The 24,711-nt window shown below is 36.1% G+C and overlaps 1 protein-coding gene and 1 non-coding gene across 2 annotated transcripts; both read left to right on the top strand.

Annotated features, from left to right (window-relative positions):
- The first annotated feature begins 1,458 nt into the window (after positions 1–1,458).
- LOC147398291 (putative protein S-acyltransferase 7) lies at positions 1,459–22,729 on the top strand. Its single transcript, XM_086447455.1, has 6 exons — positions 1,459–1,847; positions 2,370–2,561; positions 8,975–9,157; positions 11,097–11,405; positions 21,697–21,930; positions 22,008–22,729. Exons 2-6 carry the CDS (start codon positions 2,457–2,459, stop codon positions 22,455–22,457), a joined length of 1,281 nt encoding a protein of 426 aa, XP_086303581.1. The 5' UTR covers positions 1,459–1,847; positions 2,370–2,456; the 3' UTR covers positions 22,458–22,729.
- LOC147398292 (small nucleolar RNA R71) lies at positions 19,261–19,367 on the top strand. Its single transcript, XR_015180216.1, has one exon. It is a non-coding gene; the product is annotated as a small nucleolar RNA R71 (small nucleolar RNA).
- Positions 22,730–24,711: the final 1,982 nt, after the last annotated feature.

Genomic DNA, 24,711 nt, shown 5'->3' with positions numbered 1-24,711 from the left:
TTGGCCACCAAAGGTAAGGTGAACCATTTGTAGATGCCACATTATATTGTAGTACAGTTGGTACATTACAATACGTCATTATTACCAGGCTTGATCTATTTTATTTGGTAAATAAAATGTGTCAATTTATGCAAAATCATACTAAGGATCATTGGACTGCGTATACTTCGCCACGATTCATCTTAGATTCCACATAAAGAAATCCCCTTCTTTCCATCTAATCTGCCTATTTTGACGTTGATTGGGCCTAACATCCCAATGACAAAAAATCGACGTGTGATCTTTTTACTCCCAATATTATCTCATGGAGCTCTTGAAAGATAGATCAATTGCTCGTTCTAGCATTGAATCAGAATACCGCATCCTTGCTGATGCAACGACTGAATTTAAAATGACTCCCATATCTTCTTGATGAGCTTTGATTATCACAACCAAACTAGCCCATCATCCTTTGGTGTGACAATATGGGTGCTACTTTCCTCACTGCCAATTCGATCTTCCATAATTAGATGAAGCACATTGAAATCGCATTTCACTTCGTTTGTGATATCATTGCCCCCAATGAAAATTCGAAGTTTGATACATCTCCACCATGGATCAAATTGTAGATCATGGCCAAACCACTATCCACTACACGTTTCACATTTTTACGAATCAAGCTCAATGTCACTGATGGAACGCTTCCCTTAGATATAAAGACTCTATCCTACTACATCGATAGTCTATTCCCACATTTCCTCTTTCAATTGGATAATTCAATCCCATGTTTTCTCTTTTAATTGTAATACCAACAATTCAATTGTAAAACTAGAATTTCACAAATAAATATAAATGACATAAAGAAGGCTCTTTCTCACATGTCTAATAGAGCATTGGGTTAAAACCATCAATTTGTTTGCCCTAATAATTATTTATAGAATTTCAAACATAGAAACTCATCCTAGTCTTTTTAGCTAGTAGAGTCGTGATAATATATGACTAGTCAGGTAGCATACTCAAATGACTCCACGACGTGACAAGTTCGGATACCATAGATCTGAATGCTCTGGGATACACAATTGCATTTTCCCATAAAAAGTGTATCCCGAAGCATTCATATCTACGATTCCCAAACTTGTCCACGTACGTCATGGAGTTGGTTTGAACATGCCAAAGTCATATAATCAAGACGCTAGATGGTAAGCTTGTCTAACTATCTTAGATAAAAAAAAAAGACATAAATAACATCAATCATTCAAGCGGTTCCCTTTTCCATGGACACCCAACTTCAACAAAAATCCATGTTTTGGAGCTAATATGTATCTTCGAACCCAGCCCTTAAAATGTGGGGTAACTCTGTCGTGGCTAATCTGGTCATTTCACCTAAACATTAAACGGGTATTTCTGGAATCACAAATGTAAAGAGGTTCCTTTCTTCCTTCTCACATGCTTTTGTGCTCTTTAATATAAGCACTTTTTTTTTTTTTTTTGTCAAGTGTTTTCGCTGTTCAGTTTCTGTACTTGTTCGTGCCGAGCACTAATAGTCGGAGCTCCGACGATGACTACGCACCAACATTGCTGACATTCCCGGAATAATCGGCGATCCGATTAGTGTTGCAAAATTTCGTTACCTCTGAACGCATCAGTAGTTGCTGTTATCCTCTCTCTTGGACTTGTATTAGAAAAACCAGAACTAAGCTCGATCCAAACAATAGCATAGAGAGAAATAGAGACTTCTTCTGAAACCCTTAGGGTTTCAATCTCTGTTCTTCTTTGTTACTTTTTTCTTACTCATCATGTCAAGCTGAAAGCTTGGATTCTATCTCGGTCCTCCATCCTCAGCTTCAGCTTTTGCTTTTGCTATTAAGGTGATCGCCCAAGATTTCTGATATATTATTTTTTTTTCTGTACTTTTTGTTTTTTTGAATCCTTCTTTCTTCTGCATTTCTATTGAATCTCATTTTTAGCGATTTTTGTTGAGTTTTTTTTTAGGATTGTTCTAATGTTTCTGAAGTAATTTTGTTTGATTTCTCTTAATTTCCTGTTTTTAATAAACATCGCTGGATTTTGATGAAAATTTCCACTTTTAGAGATGCTTTCTGGAGTTTTCTGAAATTTTTTTTTTTTGTTGTACTCAGTGGTTGCCATTCGATTTCTCCTTGTAAACTATAATTTTCTTGCTCAGTCCTCAAATCCTTCTTTTCTATATATATATATATATATTTTTTTTTTTCAAATTTCTCTTTATAAATTTTTTTATTTTGTTCTTGATGATTTTTCCGGGCATTTCTCAAGACATTTTCGTGGAATTTAGTTGGATTGCTTGCTCTCTGGATTTTCAATAAAAAAATTTCATGCATTTTGATGGATTTGTCACTATGTTCTCACAGATTGAAGATTTGAAAGGTTTAATGTACCTTTCACGCTGAAATTTGGGGGGTTCTTAGGGCCAATATCTCATTAAGTTGCAGGGAACGATGTATACTAATTCTGTGCCACCTCAGCTCTCTGATTCTAACCGCCGGATAATTGACACCACTGGCCCATCAAAGCGAGTTTATCAAGCCTGGAAAGGAAGCAATGTAAGCTTCTTTCGACCTTCTGTCTTGTTTAATTATATTGGAGATTTCCTCACGGAGTTTTTCTCAGTCAAGACTGAGTTGTTTTGTGTTCTACTGTAAATCTTTTGCTTCAAATGTATCATAGCAATCCATATGTTTCATCTTCAGTTGGGATGAGTTTCTTTGAGTTGGACTAATTTTATCAGCCTTTTTCACTGATCGTTATTTTGTGGTGATTTAGTACTGATTTGTTTTTTATTTGATTGTATCATGGACCGGCTACCTCTATATTTTTCAGTAAAGTCAGCCCGGAAAACATTCAATAAAGAGCTTATTTTACGAATGAAATGGCTTGGAATGCCACAATAAATGATGTTTCTATTTCAAATCCTCTATCTACTGACAGTTGTGTGAACCCTAATCATGATGAAAGTGAACCCTGATTTTTCGTAAATGATTATGAGCTAAAAACAATGCTACCGGAATGTAAATACTCAAGCATCCCATCCCAATATGTGCTCAGATGGATTTGCACTACTTCTTTAAGCAGGAGTGAGGCAAATCATGACCCATTCATTGGGAGGGCCTCCTTGAGAGGTTTTCTAGGTTTAGTTCAATTGAGATGTTTCATTCAGTTTTGCAGAAGATAGTGATTCAAAAGCACCATTTTTTTTTTCTTGTTTGTATACATTCTGCATTTTCAAAGGCATTGGGGTTGTGGGAAATTGTCCCCACATTTGTTGAAATTGTGAAATAATAGTTAAGAAAATAAGAGGAGAAGAGAAAGAATGGAAGGAGTTGGACTCACATGGTTTTGTCTTCTCTATTGTGTTATAATGATAAAAAAAGGTGCAAAAAAAACATATAGATTTATGCACAAATACATAAATTAGCTCATAAATTCCTATACTTTAACGCTCCCCCTCTAGTTGGAGCATTCATAATCGTGCATGCTAACTTGTCCCAAAAAAATAACCTTGATCTAGTGCCTTTGTTAAATCATCACCAAGTTGACCAGTAGAGTGGATCTATTGAATAACAATCTGCGTCCGTAGACCATATCTCTAACACGTGGTAGTAAAACTTCGATGTGCTTAATTCTCTCATGAAACATTGGGTTAGATGAAATGAAAATAACATGTCACAATGCGTCCTCATTAGGATAGAAGCATCAAAACTCATTTTTTGAACACTTCACCCACATCCTTTCACATGTTGTATGGGCATTGTTTTGTACTCTACCTTTGCACTAGATTTGGAAACTACATTTTACTTTTTTTACTTCGTTACGTAACCGCCACCCACAAAGGTACAATACCCAAATGTAGACAGTTTATTAGAATGACTGCCGGTCTAGTCTACATCAGAAAAACCCATGAGCTTCAAGAGGTGTGATGGTTTATATAATAGACATCTACCTAGAACTCCTTTTAAATACCAGAAAATTCAATATAAATCCCAGTGTGTTTGATGAGGTGCATTCATAAACTGGCTAACTAGCAACTCCGATTGCAAAGGTGATATCTGAATGAGTAACAATGAGATAAATTAAATTTGTAACTAGCTGTAGGTATTGTCTGGTATCATTGTACAAATCCTCATGATAACTCTCAAGCTTGAGAGTGAAATGCTTAGGAATATCATTGGGTTTTGAACCAAATATACTTTGTCTCCTTTAACAATCTGTGACATTTCTTTTGGAAAATACTAATACCCACCTTAGACCACACAATTTCAATACCAAGGAAGTAATGCAGGAAACCAAAATCCTTGGTGTGAAAATGGTGGCTCAAATAGGATTTTAGAGCAACAATCCCATCAGTGTTACTCCCTGAGATAATAATATCATCCACATATATCACAAGGATAATCATGATAGTAGAGGTGCGACAAACAAACCCTGAGTGGTCAGAGTGTACTCATTGAAAATCATATTATACCAACACTAAAGTAAACTTGTCAAACCAAGCTTGTGGAGATTGCTTAAGCTCGTAAATAACTTTTCAATCAACAAACCACATTCAGTTTCTCCCTAATAGGAAAACTTGGAAGTTGTTTTATATGCACTTCCTCTTTTAAATCACCATGCAAAAAGGAATTTTTGATGTCTAATTGATATAGAGGTTACTTCAAAGAGACAACAAATAAGAGAATCCGAACGTAGTTGAAATGTGCAATAAGTAAAATCTCAAAATAGTCCACAACAAAGGTTTGGGTGAAACCTTTAACAACCAAACATGCCTTCAATCGCTCATTGTGCCATTAGGATGATACTTGATAGCAAATACCTAATGACCCCTGACTACTTGTTTACCTAGGGGAGAGAAACCAGTTCCCAAGTATTGTTCTAGTAAAATAAAATTAGAGGAAAAGAGAAATAATGGAAGAAAGAGAAGTCGAACTCCTAAGGTTCAGCCTTCTCAATTGTGTTATAAAACATAAAAATGTGCAACAAGGCCATATTGTATTTAATGCACAAATATGTAAATATACTCATAAATTCCTATATTATAACACAATAAAATCTATATTATATCATCCCACATAGATGACTTTTGCACACCCAATCTTTTATAAAGTGCAAAATGTGTATGAAGCTTTTGCAATAGGCAAGTGGCAAATATATATATTTTTGAAATTAAGAAAAATTATAAAAAAATTTTAATCCGAAAATAAATAAATAAATAAGTAAAGAAGTTAGGTGGACCTATTTTTAGGATTTCCACACTAAAAAATACTTATCTCTTGAGGTAAGATCTTAAACCACTAGCTAATTATCATATGATGATCATGAATCAAAACTTCTCTTTTACCATTTCATTACTTATTCCTATGTCATGTATTTTATTTACTTACTCAAATCCAGTAGTTTATAATGCTAATATGCTATGGTTTGCCTTTTCATTTGTCAATCCAACCATAGTTACCTAATCCAACAACTTATTGAATGAGTTAAATCATGATTTTTTTGTTCACTGATTTAATCTTGACTTTTTTAATAAGGCGTGACTTTTACGAACTTTGCGATTAGATTGCGAACTTCACGAATAAATCCTGAATTTTGCAATTAAATCAGGAAGAGCAAAAGATAACCTTGATGCACTAGTAAGAGAAGATGACCTTGATGGAGATGATTATGACCATTTTACTGATGAAGTGTCAAATAATGAGGATGTCATGATTTTTATAATGTTGACCAGTTGATAAATCTTACCTTGGACTCATATGATTCTAATCTTTTTGATATTTTGAATCATATAAACCTTGAGTGTGTTATGGGGACTTGTATTTCATTATTGAGGATACATGGATGATATCAATATGGGTTTATTATTTTAGTTTAATATGAGATTTGATGATATAACATAAGAACACCACCTAGTAGAAAAATTATACAACCCTAAACCTAGTTCAATTTTTTCCTGAATATTTTCCAACTTTATTGATTTTTCTGCATTTTCCCTTTGCCGACTTATTCCTGAACCTCAACTTGGTGACTAAGAATCCAAAAAGTGCACTAGTCATATTGATTGTAAGTTTAATTCTTACTGAAAATCATGTTGTGTTTATGATTTTTTAGGAGTTCATGTGCTTCAATCTTAGGGCCTTTATCTTCCATGTTGCTTTCAGTTTCTCCACAATTTTTAAAGTTACTCACTTGTTAACATTTCTAGTTGAAGCTACCCAAACCATTTTATTTAAGAGTTCAAATGAGAGTAAAAAAATGATTTATATCAGCTTAATTAGTGTTGATTTGGGCATATAAGGCAAACGGAAGAAGGATTTGGGTAAAGAATGGAAAAAAAAAACTTAAAAGAAATAATTTATATGTTCTACCCATCTACGTACTTATAGGGTTGAGGCTTGAGCCTTCCCCCTAGCCTCATGCTTGAAGCCTTGGCTAGACGAGTTGTAAAAGAGGTTGAGAGACCTACCTACAAATAGGCAAACAAAGAAAAGGAAAACCATACAATTGTTAACCAAAGGTAGAGAAGAAATAAAAAAACAGCTATAAACTATGTACAAATCGAATCCCATTTAAAAATGAAATCCCCAAAGAAGACTCCTTGAATTCTTCAAATTGCTTGCACCAAAAGAATTGCAGCCCCAGGATAGACAAGATGATCTCTTGACGAGTGTGCTACAACCCCCTTGAAACTTGACAATTTCTTTTCCTTCAAATATTGCAACAAACAACAAAATGGGTCAAAGTCCATATAATCCTTTCTTTGTGATGAAGGTACCAACTAGCTTAATTGGTAAAGTCTGTGGGTGAATGATACCATAACCCCAACTAGCTTAGCGGGGTATCATCTTAGTAAATTTCTGTTGTTTGTGCTAAAAAGGGCGGGGAATCCATGAACCACGTCCTTCTTCATTGTGCGGTGGCTTCAAAGGTTTTGTCATACTTCCTTGGATTATTTGATGTGTTGGGTTTCCTTCCAAGGACTATGTGGGCGGTGTTTGAAGGTTGGTCTCATTGTGGTGTGGGCTTTATGGCATTCAAGACAAAATTGTGGAGCCTTGTCCCCTTTGCACTTTGTTGGGGGTTATGGAGGGAAAGGAATGTGAGGGTTTTCGAGGCAAAAGAAAGGCGAAACCATGAGGTCATCTTGGATGTTTTGGGCCTCTTATTTTATTGGAGTTCAATTTTTAGTGAAACTAGAGGGATCTTCTTTGAGGACTTTGTGGCTAGATGGGATTGGGTTTGTAATAGAGTGCGGACCATATAAGTTTCTTGCTTTATTTTTTTTTGACTGTTTCCCTTTTGAATGGTCTCCTCGGCCATTCCCGCTCTAATAAATTCATTATATTCATCAAAAAATAATACCATAAACATTGTTTCAATTTCCGCATTCACTGAGTTACTGAACTCATTATAAATAGGCTTTCCAATATAAAAAAAATCCTTTCATTGAGGGTCCTGGTCTGTCAGCCAATGAATAAAACTGAGATGTACATTTGAAAGCACTCAAAGTGAGCAAAAGAACAATGGATGAGCCTCTTATAAAATCTCTACATTAACTGAAGCTTAATCTTTGAGGCCAAAATTTTGCAGCTTGCCTCAAGGTGGGGTTTTTTGAACTCCCTTTGCAAAGGATTGTTTGATGGTGTAGTTTGAGGAGTTTTTCACTAAAATAGGTTGGAAACTACTAAAGTGGCCTTGGCTCATTATGAAATTTTCACAAATTTACTCTAGTACTTGCGTCTATATATATATATTTGAATAACGAAGGGTATCCCACATTTCCTTTAGGATGGAACTAGTCCCTACGGTAGCACCCCCTGCATCCACATGGAACTTTCCCAATGTGTAACAGGGTAAATCAGGAAGCCACCTAGTTTTGAACACACGATCAGAGGGAACAAGCCCCTCACGCTAGTTTTACCACTAAGCCAACCCCCTTGGGGGTTAGTACTAGTGGTTATTTGTGGTTCTATTATTTGCAAGGGAAGCCCTTCTAGTTTGGAGAGAATAGGAAAGTATGATTTTGTGGTTCTCAAGGATTTAAGTTATTTCCCATTACATTTGAGGTTTTTTCTTTTGCTTGTTTCATAGTTTACCCAATTCCTCATCACAAATGGTTATATTTGACCGATCAGCCCACATCTAGATTCATGATAAAGGTATGGTTACTCTATTTCAAGCATCATTGCTTCTATAATCTTCTATTACCAAGGAAAAACAGAACATGATTAGCTATGAATCTCCCCGTGGGATTCTCAGTTTCATAACCAACTACTCTGGATTCAATTGGTTTTGCTGTTCAATTAATTAATGTTTTAACATTCATGGATTGCATCTGTCCCTTACGAAGTGTAGATGAAATAGTAATATACATTGATAAAAAGTTATTCCACCTTTCAAGCTGCACACAAACTGTCTTTATTGGTTCTGCTGTTGGTCTTTGTTGTATATGTCCAAACCATCTAAATTTACTTTTCTTTATTGTACACAATACTACACCTTAATTTCCCTGATGTGTTTGTTTCTGATTTCATCTTTCTTGTATTTCCACCCATCAATCTCAACATTCTCATCTTTGCGAGACTAATTTTTATAAATATGTCTGTTTTTGATTGCTCAACATTCTCCTTCATAAAGCATAGAAATCCATCTAAGGTTGATGAGTACCCATTAAGTCACAAAACAACTTCACCATTGCAGAGCCTTAGGATTACATTGTCTGTCCCAAACCCAGATGAAGGGCCCTGTCAGGTTTGCATTCAGTATAAAGTTTGTGCTAGGTCTCTTCAATGAATTCCGTTGGGTTTATTTATTTTTATTGTTGATAGCTTAAGATCCTTCATTTGAAAAAAAGAAGATATAATAGATCTTGTTAGTTATAAGAATTCCCCAAATCTGTGATTTATGGCTTCCTGTAATCCTCATTTAATTTGTAGATAATTTATTTGTTTAAGAATTCTTGCAGAGATTCTTCCTTGGAGGCAGACTTGTATTTGGTCCAGATGTGAGGTCGCTGGTACTTACAGTTTTCCTTATTGTAACCCCAGTTACCTTATTTTGTGCTTTCGTTTCTCAACGACTGGTTAGTGAGTTTCAGCACCAAATTGGTAACCTCATAGTAGCTATTCCTGCTGTCTTTGCAGCATATGTGAGTTTCTTCTCACTTAATTGCTTTCCATTTAGAGCTCTGCTCAAAGACATTTATAATTTACTTACTAAAAATTCCTATTTATCCTTTGGCAAACTAGTAGTTTCATATTAGGTTAAAGAAAGGAACCAGCTTTATAACGAAAACTTAGGATAAGCATTCTCTATGAACTGTATTTTATTTAAAATTGTTGGAGACTGAAGAGTGTAAAAGGACAAAAGTCAAAACAAAGATTTTCTATCCATTGGAGTACCTTGATTGAAGCACTGTGAAGGAGTGCTAAATGCTAAATTTCAGTTAATTGAAACGTGGGAAGACTTAAAAAACAAGTAAATTTCATCTTGTTCTTCTGGACGGAAAACAGTTTTTTTTTTCTTCTTATTGGCTCAAGACACCTAGCCCTGCAAGAGAAAATTATGACTATTTTTTTAAAAAAAGAGAGGTTATAATTCCCAAAAAGAAATAATTGTAACAGGGTAATGATTTTTTAGGAAGAAAGATCCTTCTTGTTTGGATAGATAGCTTTTTTGTTAGGCAAGCGGGTAAATGAGGGTATTGAACCCATGTCATGATAGGAACGCACAAACCTTACCTAAGTTGGCACCTTCATTTCTTGGGTGGAGCACTTGATGTGCGTGGAAAGCACTCTTCGATTTGACCTTCCAAGTCTTAACCCACCCTTTCAGGGGTGGAACCTTTGGGGGGGGGGGGGGGGGCTTTGAACTATCCAAGTCTCCCCCTCAATTTTTAGACATAGCCCTCCACATTTTGGTAACTATTTGAGATACGCATATATTTTCAAATTGATGATATGCTAGGCATTTTTGGAGCATTGGTTTGGGTCTTAACATTTGTTATCAAAGCCAACCCCGCGTCTAGGGTTCGAGTCATGAGGAGGAGCATATGGGAAAAAGGGGGTGGATGGGTGTGTGTGTTGGGGGGGGGGGGGGGGGGTCTCACCATAGTATGGGATATGGAAGTGGTCCGCCATAGTAGGCTACCGTGATTAGTCTGGGAAGAGGCGATTTATGGAAAAAGAAGAAGGGGTACCTGGTACTTGGAAAGAAGGCAAGGGGACTGGGGGCCCGCCATAAAGTGGGCATAGCAGGGCATCGGCCTTGAACTGTGGGTGTATATTACGATCCTTAGGTTAAGACTTGAGCTTTCTACTCCATCAATTCCCCTAGGTATCTTTGGAGCATTGGTTTGGGTCTTAACTCCCCTTGACTTGTCTTCTCTAATAGACTAATGAGAAAAAAATACCCTCATCTTCAATCTGATGACCGATTCAGTTTCTTTGACATACCCCTTCACTTTTTGATAACTATTTGAGATGCCCCCTATGTTTTCAAACTAACGACGTGCCCAATGGTGGCTGATCATTTGGTTTGACAGTGCAACTTTTGCTAATTAATGCTCTAGCCTGCCAATGCATTCCGATTATCATTCTACTCTTCCTTACTTTTGGAAGAGATCCGGGGATTTTTCCTCGCAACCCTCACCCACCAGAACCAGAAGATGAAGGTGATGCTTCTAATTTATCTACAGAATGGCCAGGAAATCAGGGTGCTTCACATTTTTTCCCCCACAAAAGATTTCCTTGTCAATGGGATGATAGTCAATCAGGGTGATGGTTCAAATTTGCTCTTCTCACACTAATCCTAAAACCAATAGACAATTCTAAAGTAAAGTAAAGAAGAAATGCAATAAATGATGGCTAAACACTTGAGAAAATCTTTCCACTCACACTAATCCAAAAACCAAGAGACCATTCTGAACTATGAGAAAAAATATATAATCATTGATGAGCCTAGTCTTGAGAAAAAAAATCATGCATATTGTAAATTTGCTGGGATTGTCTTTTGCTTACATGTCTTTTCTTGCTCAATTTTAACCAACAATTCTGCTAATTAATGCTCTAACCTGCCGATGCATTCAGATTATCATTCTGCTCTTCCTTACTTCTGGAAGAGATCCGGGGATTGTTCCTCGCAACCCTCACCCACCAGAACCAGAAGATGAAGGTGATGCTTCTAATTTATCTACAGAATGGCCAGGAAATCAGGGTGGTGCTTCAAATTTACCCCCCACAAAAGATATTCTCGTCAATGGGATGATAGTCAAGGTCAAGTATTGTCACACATGCATGCTATATCGGCCACCCCGGTGTTCTCATTGCTCTATCTGCAACAACTGTGTTGAGCGCTTTGATCACCATTGCCCTTGGGTCGGGCAGTGTATTGGGAAGGTAAGCTCTAATTCACGACCTCATTACTTACATTTAGCATTTAGGGATTTTCATCTTCTTGAAGTCAATTGAGATTTAACACAGTCAAGAAAATGTAGGAATAACTCTAAGAGGCAATAAACTAAGAGAAAATCTATTGAGATAATTTGGGCACATTCAACAAAGCCTGGCTAAAGGAATATACAAGAAGGTTTTGAAAGAGCAAGGAAGGCCCAAAAAATTGATTAAGATAGTGAAAGCGGATATGAACTCATGTTCGTTAGTAGAAGATGTAGTGCTTGAAATAATTGAAGGCGGAACAGTTGCATATGATTTCCAAATTGACTTTCATAATGGGTGTTTTGGCTTTAGTTTAATAATTCTATTGTCTTTGACTTCATTCATGTCTCCTCTTTTTTTTTTTTAATAAAGATAAACAAAAAGAATTTATTTGAAATGGCCGCGCGGTGGGGGGGAGGGAGGGATGGGATGCTGGATAAGAGAGAGCACCAAATAGGGCATAATACAACAGAGATGACTTACTACATGCAAAATCCCATTTAAGGCGAAGGCCCTTGAAGAACACCCTTTGAATTCCTTAAAATCTTTACACCAAAGAAAAAACAGCCCAAAATAACTAGTAAACATCTCGTGGGGCGAATGTTCCTTGTCCTCAACTAAATGACCATTTCTTTCCTTCCAAACTTACCTACAAATGGCTAAAAGGACCACCACCTTCTACAAAATCCTTTACCTAGAAGCAAAAGGTTTGATCTACAAACTTTGAAACACAGATTCATTTGACCTATGAAGACACCAAGAGGTATGGAAGAAAGATAGGAAGTAAGACCAAATGACATGTGAAAAAGGATAATGTATTAGGCTATTAGCAAATGGTTTACAAACTCTGCACTCACTCATAAGTAGCACACATTCACATAGGTGATTCCTCTAGATATAATACAGTTTGTGCATAATACTATCTAAAGTTTCTGGCCAAATGAAAATGCTTCTTATGCACATCTCCCAATCATGAAATGCTTCTTATGCACATAGATGCATTTGTGGGGAAAGGAAGCGGGAGATGATAAAATATTGTTGAACATCTTCTTATGCACATACCAAAGGTATTCTCTGGTTCATTTAGAGAACCTGTCAAATTCTCCCAAAAGCTTCATGCTTTTGTGTCAATGGAGATCTTTCTCTTTCTCTCTGGCCATTAGGGTACTAATATACCTTTCTTGACATGCCTAGAAGTTACTACCCAATAGTTTCCTACATTGTGTGCATCTTCTACATCGGTTATGCAGCCAAAGCCGTTCCACCTGCCTGGATGGTTGTTTACCAACAAAATAGGTCTCCACATAGTTATAAGACTGTATGGAGGTTGATGTGCCGTCAGCATCAGCATCCATTGTAGACCCATATGCACTCTGGATTGAACAAACCTAGACTCGAATCTAAGTCTCTAGGGATTGTACCTCTCACATCAACCTTAGATATGTGTCTGGGCTTTTGAATTGCAGGCGTAGATTTCCATTTGTTCCCTGGTTGCAAGGGGGAGGCTCCATCTATTTTCAAGAAATGTTTACTGTTGTCTAAATTTACGCACGCAAGTATACGTATCGAAACAAGTAATAAAGTGATAAGAAAGTATCGTTCCCATAGAGACTAAATACCAATCTATTATTAATTACCAATTTATCTCAATCTAATTTTATCCAAACAAAAGTAAAAATAGGATTTAAGACTAAACAAGAAAAGTAACGGAGAAAATAAATTTGTAAATTAAAATCAATGAGTGATGAAATCTAGGTTTATAATTTCCCCCAAACAATCCACTTAATTAGATTATCTTCCCTTCTATGATAAATTAATCCACTATAATTGTCACCCAAGAACACTAAATTCTCTACAAGCCTCTGTCGATGGTCATGTAAAAATACCCTTCTAAACTAACTCCCTATATGTCTATGAGAATTAAATCAAGAAGAATTCATTAAGAATAAGCTCTCATAAGGGATGCACATGCAACTTGAGTATATGTCTATCTCAAATTAGCATATGTTACTCTATCTAGGTCATGAACACAAAATAACTCTGTCGATATTATTAAGGTTCACCGAATCAATTCAATCAATGGCCAGTTAATTAAATCGCATTAAACATAGGATAGAATAAACAATCACATGTGGAATCAGAGAAGAAAGCAATAAAACTAATCAAATATCATGAATGGGTTCCATTATAACCTTAGAATAGAAATTAGTTCATCCTTGAAAAGAAAACAAAATCACAAAAGTATTCAGCCATTCTTAGAGATTACAAATATCAAGAGAAGAGATAAAGTTTAGAAAGATAAAACTCAAAAGTCGAATCTCCAGCTCTCGTCCTCCTTCTCGATCTTGTGCCTCCAAGAAAAACCCCAAAACTTCTGTCCCCAAATAAGGGTTAAACTTTCCTATTATAGATATGGAGTCATTAGGGTTTAAGAGTCCCAAAATCCGTCTCTAATTCGGTCACCACAAATAACGTGTAAAGCTGGAAACGTAAGCAGGCCATGGCCTCCAATATATCATGCCGCGGCTTGTATTCTATATTTCTGTTATGCCATTCTTGAATTCCCGCCGCGGCCTCGTTTTCTATCAAGCTGCGGCTTGAAGACTTTTTAGCTTGTATGCTTAGCTTCCTTCTTCCGAGAGTGAACCAATTTGGAGTCAGAATTTCTCCTAAACGTATGCACCTATCCCAATATTCCATATATTCCTAATCTGTAAAATAAGCATAAAAATCAAATAAAAACATATAAACACATAAAAAGTATAAAACTAACTAAACTTAAATAAAAACAACTAAAAGACTCTAAATTAACAAAATATTATATTTAAAAGTGGTTAATTCGTAGGTATAAAACCTACTCATCAAATACCCCCAAACTTAACATTTTGCTAGTCCTCGAGCAAAACAAAAACAAAGAAAAACTAAATACGGGAAAAAATCTAAAATAAAGAAAACACAAGTGATGATACTAGCTTGATTCTCCACACTTGCCTCAAAGATTATGCAAATTTCACAATTCAAAAGAAAACTTTAGAAATTGAAACAGTCTAGATTTTCAACCCAAATGTCATTCAACCTCACCTTGAACCATCCACATATGTGCAAACAACCCCTTTTCACTTAATCAGTTTTCAACTCAAATCAGTTTATGCAATCAAGAGTAAACACAGATGATCTCTAGATATTGAAATTGATGAACTCCATAGGCTTACTTTTCATGCTATTCTCCACTAATGTAGGTTGTCACTCAATCAAGAATCAATAGGACTTTTATTCAGCTTGTAACGTGTGGCTAGGTTAAAGGTAGGATAAAAGGAAATTTTGTGGCTAGATCACCCCTTAAACACCTCAATCTCTTAGGATTCTCACAGAGCGCAAACTTACATTTCAACATCAAGTCACTCCGCATTCTCAATCTTGTTTCACTTCATTCTCACTTCATTCCCTTGACAACCTTTTATTCACCATTTTTTTTTTTTTTTACTTTTTTTTTATAGCCCACTGCACCCCCAAACTTATCTGATTCAATGCATTCTTTTACAAAAAGGGATGTAGTAATAAATTTTTTTTTTTTTTTTTTCAACATAAGTATTTCCGAACCCTCAACTAAATATTCTTGAAACTTTGCCTTCCACATTCCATGAACTTCACCTTCAACCCTTATTTGCATAGCTCACAATTATCCAGTAGTAATCAATATGCCTAAGAGGTGATGGGTCAAATCTTGGAAAAATTAGACAAAAAGGCTTGGTTAGAGTTGTGGGTGTCAAAGAAAATTGGAAACAAAGCTCAATGGGGAAGACTAGTGATCAAATCAACATAGGTAAGCTTAAAAGGCTCAATCGATCCAAGAATGGCCTAAATCATGTCCCTAATCAATTGCAACCTAGGATTTCGCCTCGAGTAACAATCAAATAAGTTCTAGAGTTCATTGAGATCATGGATTACTTTCAAAAGCATAAACATTCTCCAAGTGTATCAAACAACCAAGTGCATCAAGATTATAAACTCAATGTAAAAGAGTTCAAAATAAGGATGAATTTCATCAGAGTTAAGCACACAGACAAGTTAAACCTCCATCATTTTCTAAGAATCATGTATGTACTAAATCAAAATCATTATCATTGACTGTAGATTATCAAGCAAAAATCATCACAAAACAAAATTTTATTTATTTATTTATTTTTTTTAAATACTAACTTAAACACATCAAGACCTAAACTTAACGCATGAAAGCAAACACAAAAAATCAAAGAACAGTTTTCAGAAAAATACTACACGACCACCCCCAAACTTAGTTATTGCATTGTCCCCAATGTAATCAATTAGAATCAAAGGTAGGTGAAAGAACTTCCCTGAAATATTTATTGGTGGTCAGGAGTCATCAGCATCATCCGCGCCATCTTCATTGTTGTTATCATTCAGTCCTGGTGGTAGTGATGAAATGTTGAAGTTCGTGTTCTGTTACTTTTCACAATCGGTGGTTAAAAATCATGACTCCACAATAAGTAATAGTAACCCAATCACCCACAGTCGAAATGAAAAGTATAGCAACTACACTTAATTATACCCAACAAGCACCATGTATATCAAACAACCCTCAAAATTTGCAACAGCTTAACCTTCCCAACCTCTCTCTTTGTCATTGAACTTTTCACAAACACCTGGTGTGCACAAAAATTTAATGATCTCCCCAAAATTTAGTAATGCTAGCTACTGTCACAAAAGATCGTACATATTGCAGCACATAGTACTCCACTAAGCAAACACTCCACACACCCATTCCAACATCAATTACTCAACATCAATCACCAATCACCAATTAAATCCATCAAACACTCCCAAACAACCACAAGTGTAATCAAAACTTGAATTTTTCAATCCTAATAATCAAATATTTATTCACAATATGCAACATAGGTTAATTGAATGTAAGACTTACAGACAAAACCTGATGGTGTTTCACTTGATTTGGTCAAATCAGCAAAGAAAGTACTCGAAATATCCGTTGAAATTTGGTGAAATCATGGTCACAAATTTGATCTCTCTTTCGCCACCCTTGGATATTGAGAGGGAGATATAAAAATAATGCTGGAGAAGAGGAAGAGAGATGAAGAGTTTTTCTTTCGTTGAGACACGAAGAGACTGTTGGTTGTGAAATTGGGTAACAATAGAAATAGTAGGGCAAATATACCCTTTTTCTATGTGGGTACGAGTTCGGGCCGAGGCCTGTTAGAATATCATGCCGTGGCCCGCCTTTTTATGTTGCTGATCAGTTCTGTCACAGACTAATGCCTTGGCCTGAGAAGAGTTAAGCCATGGCATTCTTTTTAACATTTCTGATCAGTTCTGCCACGGACTAATGCCTTGGCCTGAAAAGAGTTAAGCCATGGCATCTTCAAACTGTGAGAACATGACCTGCTATTTTCGTTAGATGCCATGGCTGTAAATGAATAGATGCCACGGCCTCTTCAATTTGTACTTCCACAGCCTTGCATCATGTTGCCAATGCCCTTGAATTGCTCAGAGACTCCCAACATGTTTCAACACAACATAATTAAATAAAATTAAGAAGAATTCTAAATATTTTAATACAAGCAAACTAAATAAATTTTTTTTTAAAATAAAAAAAAATAACGAAGAATAATGAAAATCAACATAAACGAAGAGAGAGTTTAGAATGCTTGGGTTGCCTCCCAAGAAGCGCTTGTTTTAAAGTCTTCAGCCTGACTTTCTCTGAAATCACGTCAAATTTGCTAGAGTGGTGGTGAATTTTTGACGATCAATTCTCCACACATCATAGATCTCCACCTCCTTCATGGTTGGGTTAAGTCGACGTTGGTACTCAATAAAAGGCTTATGATATTCCTCCATACGGATTTTCTGCATGCTGGTAGAAGGACAAATCCCCTTAATATCCGTTATGGACCATCCCAATGCTTTCTTGTAATCTCTCAACTCCCTCAAATGACTAGGAAGAGATTGAGCTTAATGATGATGATTCTTGAGTTGACAGCTTCAAATGAGAACATAATGGTGGTATTTCTAACAACTCAAATTCTGGTTTAGAACGAGAGAATTTTGGTGCAGCCTCCAAGTATTTTACCAACTCAAAATACTTAAAATCTTTCTCATTGTAAGTATTAATGATTGCTAATTCAAGTTGGTTAAATGGGAGTGTTTTTTCATGGTCATGTCGAACACATGTGTCCACTGCATCAATTCTATAGCAATCTTCAGGCTCTTCAGTGGGAAACTTCGTAGCTTTGAAAACATTAAACGTCACCTCTTGATCTTGAACTCTCATAGTAAGCTCTCCCTTTTGACATCAATAAGAGTTCTGCCTGTGGCTAAGAATGGTCTGCCAAGAATGATTGGAACATCCTTATCTTCCTCCATATCAAGAACAATAAAATCCACAGGGAATATAAATTTGTCAACCTTAACAAGCACATCTTCAATTTTTCCCCTTGGATACTTTAGTGATCTATCCGCTAACTGGAGTGTCACAGTAGTAGGCCAAGTTTCTCCCAATCCCAATTTTCGAAATATAGACAGTGGCATTAGATTAATACTAGCTCCCAAATCACACAAAGCTCTACCAGAGAATTGGTACCTATTGTGCATGGTATAGTGAAGCTCCCTGGATCCTTAAGCTTTGCTGGAAGTTTCCTTTGAATGATAGCACTGCACTCTTCAGTCAAACCCACTGTTTCAAATTCACTCAATCGCCTCTTTTTAGTTAAGATATCTTTCAAAAACTTGGCATAACTTGGCATTTGCTCTAAAACTTCCGCGAATGGGATATTAATATGCAACTTCTTGAAGATATTTATAAATTTTGCAAACTGCTCGTCATGTTTTTATTTCTTGAAACGTTGAGGAAATGGTGGGGGTGGGTTGTAATGAGTAATATTTTCTAAGCCCGACTTGTTATGATCTTGGTTTGTAGTTTCTTTCTCTTGCTCACCCTTCTCTTTAGAGACTGTTTCTTCTGCCACTAAAACATCTGGTTCCTTTGGTTCCTTGACAACATCATTCAACTCTTTTCCACTCCTCAATGTGATAGCATTGCAGTGCTCCTTACCATCTCTTTTTGGATTAGTCTCGGTATTGCTAGGCAAGGTTCCTTGAGGACGACTATTAATTGTTGAAGCAAGCTGACCCAATTGAATTTCTATATTGCGAATAGAAGCTGCTTGGCTTTGGAGTTGAGTTCTAGTCTCTCTGTCATGAATGAGATAGTGTTTGTCATGAACTGATTAGTGTTGGTTCCCATCTGATGTACTAGATCTTCCAAAGAAGGCTTCTTTTCTCTAGGGAGAGTTTGAGGGTGATAACTTGGTTGAAACATTGGCTTTGCAGATGAAGAGGCTCCAACTTGATTGTTGTTACTCCAAGAGAAGTTCGGATGATTTTTCCAGCCCGGATTGTAATAGTTGGAGTATGGATTATTTTGCTGACTACCAACAAAATTTAGAGACTCTGGATTATTAGGGCACATATCTCCTGAATGATTGTCTCCACAAATCTCACATGTAATGGTAGAAGTTTGAATGGCATGAACTCCAAATGAATCAAATTTCTTAGATAACGATGTCACTTGAGCAGTCAAAGCCGTAAGAATATCTAATTCATGCACTCCTGCTGTTCTTCTTGGATTCATCCTCTCTGTATGGTGTTGGAAGTTGTTAGAGGCCATCTCCTCCAATAAATTATACCCATCCTCAAATGTCTTCGCCATAAGAGATCCACCTGCTGCAGCATCAACAATCGTTCTCCATTGTAGAAAATTTGGATGATCAACCATTCCGGTAGAGCATGATGAGGACATCTCCGAAGTAAATCTTTGTACCTCTCCCAAGCTTCATAAAGAGATTCACTGTCCGACTGCACGAAAGTAGTGATATCATTCCTCAACTTTGCAGTTTTTGACGGTGGAAAATATTTGGCAAGGAACTTTTTCGCCAAGTCATCCCAAGTGGTAATAGATTCCCTTGGCAATGAGTTCAACCAATTCTTCGCCATGTCCCTCAATGAGAATGGAAATAGTCGCAACCGGATGGCATCATCATCAACACCGTTATACTTGAAAGTAGCACATATCTCTAAAAAATTAGCTAAATGTGCATTGGGATCTTCGACATTTGAACCCCCAAACTGAAATGCTTGTATCATCTGAATAGTAGCTGGTTTGAGTTCAAAATTGTTGGCTTGTATCGTTGGACGACGAATACTAGTGTGAATCCCATCCATTAATGGAACAGCATAGTCCCGCATAGACTTAGGACCTTCATTACCATTAGTTTGGTCGGCCATTGTATGGTGTTGAGAAGCTTCTCGCTTATTCTTTCTATTTCTTCGACAAGTTTTCTCGATCTCAAAATCCAAAGGAACAAGCTCTGAATTCCCTGTACTATGCATACACTAGCCAAACACCTACAAAATAAAAAAATTTTTTGGTCTAAAATCAAATATGATTGAATTAATATTAACAAAAAGATTAATAAATTAGTCCCCGGCAGCGGCGCCAAAAACTTGTTGTCTAAATTTACGCACGCAAGTATACGTATCGAAACAAGTAATAAAGTGATAAGAAAGTATCGTTCCCATAGAGACTAAATACCAATCTATTATTAATTACCAATTTATCTCAATCTAATTTTATCCAAACAAAAGTAAAAATAGGATTTAAGACTAAACAAGAAAAGTAACGGAGAAAATAAATTTGTAAATTAAAATCAATGAGTGATGAAATCTAGGTTTATAATTTCCCCCAAACAATCCATTTAATTAGATTATCTTCCCTTCTATGATAAATTAATCCACTATAATTTTCACCCAAGAACATTAAATTCTCTACAAGCCTCTGTCGATGGTCATATGTAAAAATACCCTTCTAAACTAACTCCCTATATGTCTATGAGAATTAAATCAAGAAGAATTCATTAAGAATAAGCTCTCATAAGGGATGCACATGCAACTTGAGTATATGTCTATCTCAAATTAGCATATGTTACTCTATCTAGGTCATGAACACAAAATAACTCTGTCGATATTATTAAGGTTCACCGAATCAATTCAATCAATGGCCAGTTAATTAAATCGCATTAAACATAGGATAGAATAAACAATCACATGTGGAATCAGAGAAGAAAAAGCAATAAAACTAATCAAATATCATGAATGGGTTCCATTATAACCTTAGAATAGAAATTAGTTCATCCTTGAAAAGAAAACAAAATCACAAAAGTATTCAGCCATTCTTAGAGATTACAAATATCAAGAGAAGAGATAAAGTTTAGAAAGATAAAACTCAAATGTCGAATCTCCAGCTCTCGTCCTCCTTCTCGATCTTGTGCCTCCAAGAAAAACCCCAAAACTTCTGTCCCCAAATAAGGGTTAAACTTTCCTATTTATAGATATGGAGTCATTAGGGTTTAAGAGTCCCAAAATCCGTCTCTAATTCGGTCACCACAAATTAACGTGTAAAGCTGGAAACGTAAGCAGGCCATGGCCTCCAAATATATCATGCCGCGACTTGTATTTCTATATTTCTGTTATGCCATTCTTGAATTCCCGCCGCGGCCTCGTTTTCTATCAAGCTGCGGCTTGAAGACTTTTTAACTTGTATGCTTAGCTTCCTTCTTCCGAGAGTGAACCAATTTGGAGTCAGAATTTCTTCTAAACGTATGCACCTATCCCAATATTCCATATTATTCCTAATCTGTAAAATAAGCATAAAAATCAAATAAAAACATATAAACACATAAAAAATATAAAACTAACTAAACTTAAATAAAAACAACTAAAAGACTCTAAAATTAACAAAGTATTATATTTAAAAGTGGTTAATTCGTAGGTATAAAACCTACTCATCATTTACTTGTCCCAATTCTGAATCCAATTAAATTTGCATATAATGGGTTTTATCAGAATTTTCTATGAAGAGAATTATTACTTTTTAACACCTGAAATGAAGATTTTCCACATTTGGATCAACATATTTTCCATTGAAGAATCAGATTTGATTTTATCTTCGGTCTATGAAATAACTCAAATCCTGTTTCTTGGAACCTTGGGATTGATTGTTGAGCATGTGTACAACACATACAGCAGAGATCCCATTATAATAATTGGTGGGATCACTACAGTAGCATTAGAAGTTTAATCCTAGTTGTGCTGTTATAAGATTCTTGATTGCCTCTTTTTTCCCATGTTGCTCACCATGATTAAAATTATCTTTATGCAGAGGAATTACCGATTCTTTTTCATGTTCGTGTCATCAACAACCATACTGTGCCTTTATGTTTTTGCCTTCTGCTGGGTTAACATCAGGAAAATAATGGAAGCCTACCAATGTAATCTCTGGAATGCATTCATGAAATCCCCCGTGTCAGGCATTCTCATATTATACACATTTATAGCCGCTTGGTTTGTCGGAGGGCTCACAGCCTTTCACCTCTACCTAATTTGCACCAACCAGGTACTGTGCTTCTCTTCTTTTTCATTACCACGCCCTGCCCTCATGTTGTTTCCTCAGTTTATATGTTGTTTATGCAGACTACATATGAAAACTTCCGGTATCGATATGATGGGAAGATGAATCCATATAACCTTGGATTGGCTCGCAATGTCGGGGAGATCTTTTTCTCTAAGATACCCAGTTCTAGAAACAATTTTCGAGCAAAGGTGAAGGAGAACTCTAGTTCTACTACCTTCACCAACTCACTGTCCAGGGGTCGTGTCATGAGCCCAGAGATGCCCAAAAGGAGCTTTGATGTAGAAATGGGTGGGAAACGGCAGGCCGTTGTTGAGGAGGAGTTGGAAGATATACAGAATCAGATTGAGAGTGTAGCCGGGTTTGAGAGGTGTGGGACACAGCCAAGACACACAAACTGGGGTCATAAAGGCAACTGGGAGATTACGCCTGATATACCCGCATTGGCTGCTGAGTTTGGAATAGGGGGGTACGGTTCAACAGATAGAGAAAAGATTAATGGGGTGCTTTGAAGTGTGCGATAAATCTAAATTTTGTGCAGATAAAAAGGTATCTCTTAGAGATCATGAAGATGAAAAAGAGAATTTAGTCCAGATAACTGTAACCAAGCAAAGAAGTAGCCTGAAACATGAATGAGTTTCTGCAATTTCAAGACAATGTAGTCCAATTTCTCTGATTCTCTCTAGGAGATGTTAAGTTTGATTGAGAAAATTTGATATACTAGAACTGTGCTCTATTAGTTATGGAGAGAGTGAATCTTATGATATGGTGTGTGTTTCCTTTTCTTTTAGTGGTTGATATTTCTAATGGGAAATGTTCAGCAACAAACATTTTGGCAAAACTTTTGAAAATATGGGTTACAGTTTTGGAATGGGCTTTTTTGGTGAGGATGATCTCTACAGGGAATAGATCATCATCACCAAAAATCAGCCATTCCAACTTCAACCCATCAAAAATGGTTTAACAAAAAATGGACGGTTCACAATTTTTCAACCTGTTAACATGGTAGAAGTTTTGGAATGGGCTGATTTTTGAGGATGATCTTGGAGATCATCTCACCAAAAATCAGCCCATTAAAACCTTAACCCATGTTTTGAAAAATGTTTTCCAAATGTTTGTCAAAATGTTGTTGCTGAAAGGGACCCATTTCTAATAGTCTCTCTCTCTGCAAACTAGGGCCTTTCGTTTTAACAAGAATTTATTTTGACAATGGGGAACCGCCATTAATCAAAGAAAACTTATTTGTATTGGTATGAACTTTGAATTGGACTGTGAAAGATATTTGACTCATTGAGATTAATCTCGAGGATGTTAAGTATATTTGGAATGGATTTCCTTCTTTTAGATGTGCTGACTGCTGTTGCCTTCATGGTTTCTTCCGCTGTTAAGAATAAAATTTGAGAATATTTTTATCACTTTAAAGAACAGAAAAAGGGCAAAAAGTGTTCAGGATTTATTGAGCGATTTTCAGAGCATCAAAGACTCTTCATGAATCATAATCACTGATATTTCACGTCCAAAGCACGTTGTCTTTGTCATTGTTTGTCGGGTACAAACTTGCCTACTTATCAAAGAGTGCCTATTTAAGTTAGAATAATTTTAATTCCCCTCATTCCCTATTTTGATATTTATAGTCACCTGTAGTTTAAGTAGGTTTCTAAACTTATTTGATACTAAAATGAGATTTTTCGGATTTTGTGAGTTTCATTGAAAAATTTGTACAGTCGGTAACTGAAAGGTTACTGATTCTTTCTTCAATTAGTAGGTTTTCAATTTTAGGAAAGTGAAAGGTAAGATAAAATGTCATATGAAGGCATAAGGGAATTTGATAGACATAGGTTTAGGTTTTATTAGTTTGGTAATTGCAAAAGTGGTCTAGATTAGTAAACATTACATGAAGGATTAGTCCTTATGGCAACCTTCGTGGGCAATGGAATTTTGAAAGGTATTCAAAATTTTTATAAATTAAAATAAAGTCCCTAGAAACCAACTTGGGAATTGGATCCACAAATCCGACTTGGGCTTCGCTAATTGGGAATAGGCCTTATAAAGATCGGGCTTTCATAGGTATCCACATTAAATATGGGGGCTTACACACAAAATGATGAGTGAAGTCAACCAAAATTCCATAGAGTCCACAAAATTGGAATTAGACCAAATTAATCTTTTGACCAATTAATCAAAATTTAATAAGTCGAGACATAGTTGGAAAGCTAAATTACTCTAAGTCTATATATACTAAGGCCTCTCTCATTTCAAAGGACCTCAGGGATCCCTTTCTCTCAAAAGATAGGAGCTCTTCCTCTAGAGAAGAACAAGCTCTCAAGCCCTCCTCTAAAATCGATGCATGGTTCTTCAAGAGAGACTTGGACTATGATTAAAGAGAAGATCAAGCTTAAAAGCCCTTCTCCGAAAATTTAGAAATTCTTCTCAACCGATCAAACTTGAAGCCTAGAGAAAAGAAACTATACACACTATAATCGTTTTATACTTGATTGTTAATCAAAGGGTAACGCTCCGTTGAACGAATGTATTAAGATTTGTATATTATTTTTCATAAAAAAATCAATAACATTATTTGTCTTCATATTTCATGTATCTTGTGGTAGATTGTGAAAAAAATTTCAACAAATTTCTAGTACGTCTAGTGGGACGATCTTAGCCTCTTATCTTTCAATCAACTTAAAAACACCAACAACGTTACTAATGGTATTTCTTAATGCCAACGTTATCACAACTGCTATTATGGTGAAAGGTAAGAAAGTC

Source organism: Akebia trifoliata, chromosome 7 (genome assembly GCF_017979445.1).
Source record: "Akebia trifoliata isolate Shusen 1 chromosome 7, ASM1797944v1, whole genome shotgun sequence".
Classification (NCBI taxonomy): domain Eukaryota; kingdom Viridiplantae; phylum Streptophyta; class Magnoliopsida; order Ranunculales; family Lardizabalaceae; genus Akebia; species Akebia trifoliata.
The sequence above is the reverse complement of the archived record's forward strand: the minus strand, read 5'-3'. Positions and strand labels throughout refer to the sequence as shown.

What these genes read in the sequence shown, in the direction of transcription:
- LOC147398291 (XM_086447455.1), top strand. Translation starts at nt 2,457, where the DNA reads ATGTATACTAATTCTGTGCCACCTCAGCTCTCTGATTCTAACCGCCGG. An exon ending in CTGCTGTCTTTGCAGCATAT is followed by an intron (nt 9,158 to 11,096) that starts GTGAGTTTCTTC and finishes CGATGCATTCAG; the next exon opens with ATTATCATTCTGCTCTTCCT. An exon ending in ACCTAATTTGCACCAACCAG is followed by an intron (nt 21,931 to 22,007) that starts GTACTGTGCTTC and finishes TTGTTTATGCAG; the next exon opens with ACTACATATGAAAACTTCCG.